At 28.0% G+C, this 6000-nt stretch overlaps 1 protein-coding gene across 1 annotated transcript in view; it reads right to left on the minus strand.

Annotated features, from left to right (window-relative positions):
• Window positions 1-5103: 5103 nt before the first annotated feature.
• LOC100574043 overlaps window positions 5104-6000 on the minus strand; it is a 1457-nt gene continuing 560 nt past the window's right edge. The window contains exons 2-4 of the mRNA XM_003245480.4: window positions 5631-5769; window positions 5416-5563; window positions 5104-5350 (exon numbers count right to left, since the gene is read on the minus strand). Coding sequence (XP_003245528.1) covers window positions 5307-5350; window positions 5416-5563; window positions 5631-5741 — 303 coding nt within the window. The 5' untranslated portion in view covers window positions 5742-5769 and the 3' untranslated portion in view covers window positions 5104-5306. The remainder of the gene's footprint in view (window positions 5351-5415; window positions 5564-5630; window positions 5770-6000) is intronic.

Genomic DNA, 6000 nt, shown 5'->3' on the forward strand with positions numbered 1-6000 from the left:
AAACATTTAATCAATAAATTTCATGTGATTGGGAGTAGGTACCTAATATTGTAGTCTGCGGTGTTTTTCCATAGAATCGGGGATTTTTATTTTGCAATTCACTGTCTATAATATAGTATAATATTATTGTAGTTCAGTGCATTTATTGTAATATTATGTATAATGTCTAATTAATAATCATACCGATATACGGACGTAAATCGTTTTATTGTGATGTACTCTATACTCTGTAGATAAAGAAAAAGAGAAATTAATTAGGTACTCTATGTTTATGTGTATAGATTCAATACACTTTTTTTTTGGTGGTGGGAGGGGTGGCAAAGCCCCTCGCAGTAACTTCAAGTTTAATATAAAATGTGTAGTACGAAAAAAATTATATTAATATATTTATATTAATACTAACTCTTTGAGGAGCAGCCTTGGAATACGTAAATGCAACTCAGGGAGTGGCTTAGGAATGAAAAATTGGAAAAAAAATTATGAGCGAAGACGTATACGTACGTCCTAATTTATTAGGATTGATAAATGAAAATAAATCGAATGATTGAAATTAAACTTCACAGATGGCAGCACATATTTTATATAAGGTAATTTACGGTAATGAAACATAAACAAAGAAATTAAAAGAAATTCAGGATATATATACGTCCATACTCTTTTTGACAGTATATTTTAAAAGGTATATATACGTCCATGCTCCTCAAAGGGCTAATCAAGTATGGAATATAATTAAAGAGATAATTAATAAAAAAAGATAAAAACAAAATCCAAACAAGTTAAAATATGATAAGCACATATTGCACTGTATAGGTACAACGCAATTAATAAGTAGTCGTAAGTAGTTGTAAGTAGTATTAGTAAGACATACCGGTGGTAATTTAAGTTAGGTATGTAATTTTTCAATCATAAATTGTTGTATAAATGAATAGTTGATATTTATTATTATTTCTTTTTTAAATTGTGTGATAAATAATAATTATTATTGTTAAGTATTTGAGTATTGACATTCAAATTCTTTCTCAAGTATTAAATTCTATTTATCTACAAGAATTTTAGTACATTTTAGAATATTTTATTACTGTATTCATAAAGGATAATAGTGTCTAAGCACCATAAATTAAGATATTAAAGAACCAAAATTCATTATAAAAAGCAATAATAAAATATATTACTTCGTTTCCATGACGGCGTTAAAACGGTTCTCAATTCACAGATTTGTATTTTACTCCTTAAGTAAAATAACTCAAACTATCAGTAGGTAAAGGAGTATGCGTGGATTTAAAACTGTTTAAATATCACCATGTAAACATAGTAAATAATTCAAAAGAAGATCACAAACATGTAATATTTATTTACTAGATTTCATATAAAAATTCTTGTCTGTGGATGGTTATCGTATCATGAATGGTAATTGTTAATCCTATTAAGTAGGTACCTATTGTTTAGAATCCCAAATTTCCCCACCACTATGCGTTAATACAATTTCTCATTTGGTTTGCAAGGACAAGTCATCTTATATTAAATGAGCTTATAAAAAAAAAAAAGAAAGAAAAAATTAATCACTAAAAATATCTATTGTGTATAAATATTTCCGAGCAATAGTACCGTCAACTTAGTTTTAACACACATCTTCATGAATTGGTGGAATACTGAATTCACTCTCTAATTTTGAAGCCTGACGTTTCCATTTATAAATTTCTATTTGTAAAAAGTCAAGTTCGTCTTTGGCAATTTCCCCTTCTACCTTCTTCTTATTAGCTAAGCTTTTATAACCTGAAAATAACCAGTATGTTATAAAACTCATAAAATGTTTAAGCACATTTATTTTGCTGTTGTCAAAAATTATATTTCCTTAGGTGTAAAAGTAAATAGGTGATGTTTTTTGAAACATGAGTATACCATGCATCATGTTTATTTGGGAAATATTAGATTTTAAGTAGCGATTGGTTATAACTTATAACTTATAAATTATTCTTAAAACTGCAGAATTTAAAAGTACAAATTTTTAAATAAATACAATTTTTTAAGAAAATACAATAACATTTTAAACCCAAGATACAGAAATAATAATTTACTGAGCTATTGTTCAATTAAAATTAGTAATTTTTACTATAATGTTTACGCTTGACTGATTTGGTAACATTTTTCCCAGGTAATAGGTATCTCTGTTTAAATTTAAAATGTAAACAGCAAATAAACACAAATTTACTATTATTTATCTTAGAATTGTAGTACCTACACATATTTTCATCATATCCAACATTGGTTTCTTCTGTTGTATTATACTATTATGAGTGTTAAAAGTGTAAAAAGTAAATTAACTAATATGTCAGTACTATAACAATTTAATGGTATTACATATCTTCGCACAAGTTGAAGATCCAGGTAACCCAATGCCTTGAACCAGTGCTGTATCGTTTCCAATAATATCAAGTGACAAGTGTCATCAAATCGATTTCATCATACTGACACTTCTTACCGCCTTCTTTTCCAGTAAGCACTAAACATAGGTACCTATTTTATTGTATCTCATTTCCTAAATAATAAACTATACGGAATAAACAATGTGTAAAAAATTCTGTACGGGTATTTAATAAGGTTTGTCCTTGCCACAATCCACACAGCTTGTCTCTGGTAAACTGCCACGGTCGACGAGCTAAAATTATTGAGCAATGATGTGAATACATTTCCAAACCTCAACTTTTTCAGCGTTGTTTGTGGAGTTTAAAATACCGAGCAACACACCTTTCCATTCATTTAATAATGCCAATTTACTTTGGTTTTTTAATTACTCGGTCATTTTAGCAAAACGTAAACATTTAAAAATGAGTAGGTTAGGTATATTGTATAATGACAAGCAAGATTAAAATATAAATTATATCGACGATCGGAGTATCAAACGATGATAACAGCAGTTTAGCATAACATGATAACATGATAAGAAATTAAAAAGTGGTTGTGGGAACGTAACGTAATAAATTACCAATTTTCGAAATGTTCCTACATTAATTGAAAAGTATACAGTTCTCGATTGTGGAATGAAAACGAAAAGTGCAAAGTGTGTTGGTCAAGGTGGATTGATCAATCCACCTTGGTGTTGGTGGAACCGGCTCACAAGTAGTTCCTACTTCTCCGTTGGATTTTTCTCGAATTTTCTTTCGTACAAACCTTTTACGGACACGTCAAAAACAAAATCAACCGATTTAGTTAAGCCCCTTTTGAATTTTAGACAGAATAACAAACAGATTTTGACTTTGATTAATATAGATTATATGAAACTAATTTAAATTTCCAATATACATATTACAATTAGGTTTTCTCCGTCTTACAAGTACGTAACATAACAAATTAATACAATTTAATACATATTCCTGTATGCAAATCATCGCAGTCTTTTCCTTTGGATTAAAGAGCTGTGTGCACATGAATCGTCACATTTTTATTATACTTAGGCGCAAATTGCCTAAAGGTATCATTGTATAATTGTTCAGTCTTGCGAGCCATAAGGACTAGTTATAAATTATAATTTACTTATGTGAGTGTGTGCTAATTGCCAACTATATTATTACGCAGAGTGGTTATATTTTGTTTATATTATTATACAGCATAGGATCAGCTGGGTAAGACTGCCTTCCACAAAATTGTGAATTTATTATTTATTTTGAGTCAGCTAGTTTTATATAGTTAATAATAATTTTTGTTAATTATTCATATTTGTGGAGTGGTGCCAATCAGGCCACAATCAATTATTGATTTGACTATTTTATTATTGGAAGTCGTTTTTACAAGTTTTACTTATAAATAAAGTATTTAAAATATTATAAAATAAAAATATTTCAAATGATTGATACGTTAAATAATACAAATAATTATCATGGAAGTTAATGATTGTAAGTGTAAATGTAAATGTAATTCTTTTAAATGAACCATTAACATAGGTATATTGTTTAAAATTGTGATATAAAACAAAATAATATTATTGTTAATGTTTAAAAACTATTTATTACATATTAATTTTTTTAATGATCAGTATTCCTTAACCTTGTGTATATTTGTAATTAAATATTAACAATGTGGTAGTTACACTAATTAGCTTTTAAAAAAACTCCCCGTGGTAACTCCAAGTTAAATATAAAGTGTGTAATAGGTAAAAAATTGTATTTTAGCCTCTGATTTGAGTAATTTTTGCATTGCTCATTATTGTTGTTAAATCACAATAATGAATGTTTTTATTGAATCATTATTATTACATATTATTTATTTTATTCATAACCAACAGATAAAAACGTGTAGGTGCTATTATAATAATTATTGTCAATATAACTATTATTAATTACATCAGTTGAGTTTTTTGGGCATTTTTAAATAACGGTATATTATATACGGTATATTATATTATATATCATAACTTACTAAAAATTGAACTATTGTAAAAAACACGCATACAAACACGGATTACCTTCAAGTTTCATAATAAGTCTATTCACTCTAATTTTTAAACTAACCGAGCTAAACACGTTCTCCTGAGTAAATTTGGTATGTCACGTACTTGTAAGATGGAGACAACAAATTTCCGTGTATCAGGACGCTAAAGGTAGCTGAATGTATGTCACTTATATACATATTATATTAGTGTATAAAATAGATTTCAAAAATTGAAATAATTTTCTTTAATTCTAAATAAATACACAATATTTTATTCATAATTTGTTTTATTTTTTTCAAGCAGGTGTGTAATTAATGCATAATATAAAATTTTACCAGTTGCATATTTTGAAAACAACTATTGTTCATTTTTGTAACATCAAAGTACATAGTATAGAAAAAAAAATTAACAAGTTGCAAGCTCATCCAATAAGCATATCATTGAGACGGATGAGCTGAGTCGATATTACTGGTGTATTATAAAGAAAAAAGCAACCTAAACAAAGTAATTAACATTTAAGGTGTAATTACATATCTAGAATATTCTCTTCATTAATACTGTTATTGATATAAAAATTGAAAATATGTATGAGAGTAAGGGACAATCAATATGACTAATGCCGGGTTGCACAAACCATTTAATGATTTAATAGTGAGTTAATAGTTCCTTAAACAAGATTTATTAGCCCACGATTGGTCCATAAAATTATAGAGATCCATTAAATGTATTAAATTGTTTATGCAACCCGGCAAAATAACATAAAATTTTACTTATAAAATATGCTGTTCCCATAAAATAAAACAAATTAAATTATACTTATGAAGAAGATTGAGGTTTTGTAAAATCATTTTTTAATAGTTCCAAAGTAGCGTCGCTCAGTTCAATTTGGAGGATTGAAGTAGGATGATGCAATTAGTGATATTCCTAAAAAATATTGAAACAAAAATCAGTGTAAGTTATATGAGATTGTTATTAAATTTTACCAGTACCATTTGCTATTAATATAGTTTTCCAAAATCTTAATTCTTTTAATAAAACTTTTTGTTTTTCTACAAGTATTGCTTTCTCAGCGTTTAATTTGTTCAAACGCCGCAATTTCCGTTGTGCGCGAGTTCTAGAACTAACTCTTTCAACTACCTGATTAATTTAAAAAAATATATATCAACAAAAGCAGAGAAAATTGTAATACGAGAGTTAAAAATACCCGATTGTTCTTGTCTCGTTTGCGTTGATTATCGTCTTCACTGCTATCGTCTTCTGCCCGTAACAGAGCTGATGGAGCCATGTTTTTATCTTCTTTAATTTTACAAGCCATATCCCGCAACGGACACACTCAAGTAATTCTAAACAATAAACAAACAAAACAATAAATTACAGTAATAGTGAGAAGCCAAAATCGCAGTGGTAAAAAACATTTAGGAATCGTTACAATATCAAAATAATTGTTTAGAGAATAAGATTAATGCAATTATTGTAACTTCGAGGACACGGGAGAGAAACGCGTGTAAATGTATCCATTTGGCGCCATTGTGAATTAACACAAACACCAACCTTAGGCCCGTTTCACATGGACG

This window comes from Acyrthosiphon pisum, chromosome X, assembly GCF_005508785.2.
Source record: "Acyrthosiphon pisum isolate AL4f chromosome X, pea_aphid_22Mar2018_4r6ur, whole genome shotgun sequence".
Lineage (NCBI taxonomy): Eukaryota > Metazoa > Arthropoda > Insecta > Hemiptera > Aphididae > Acyrthosiphon > Acyrthosiphon pisum.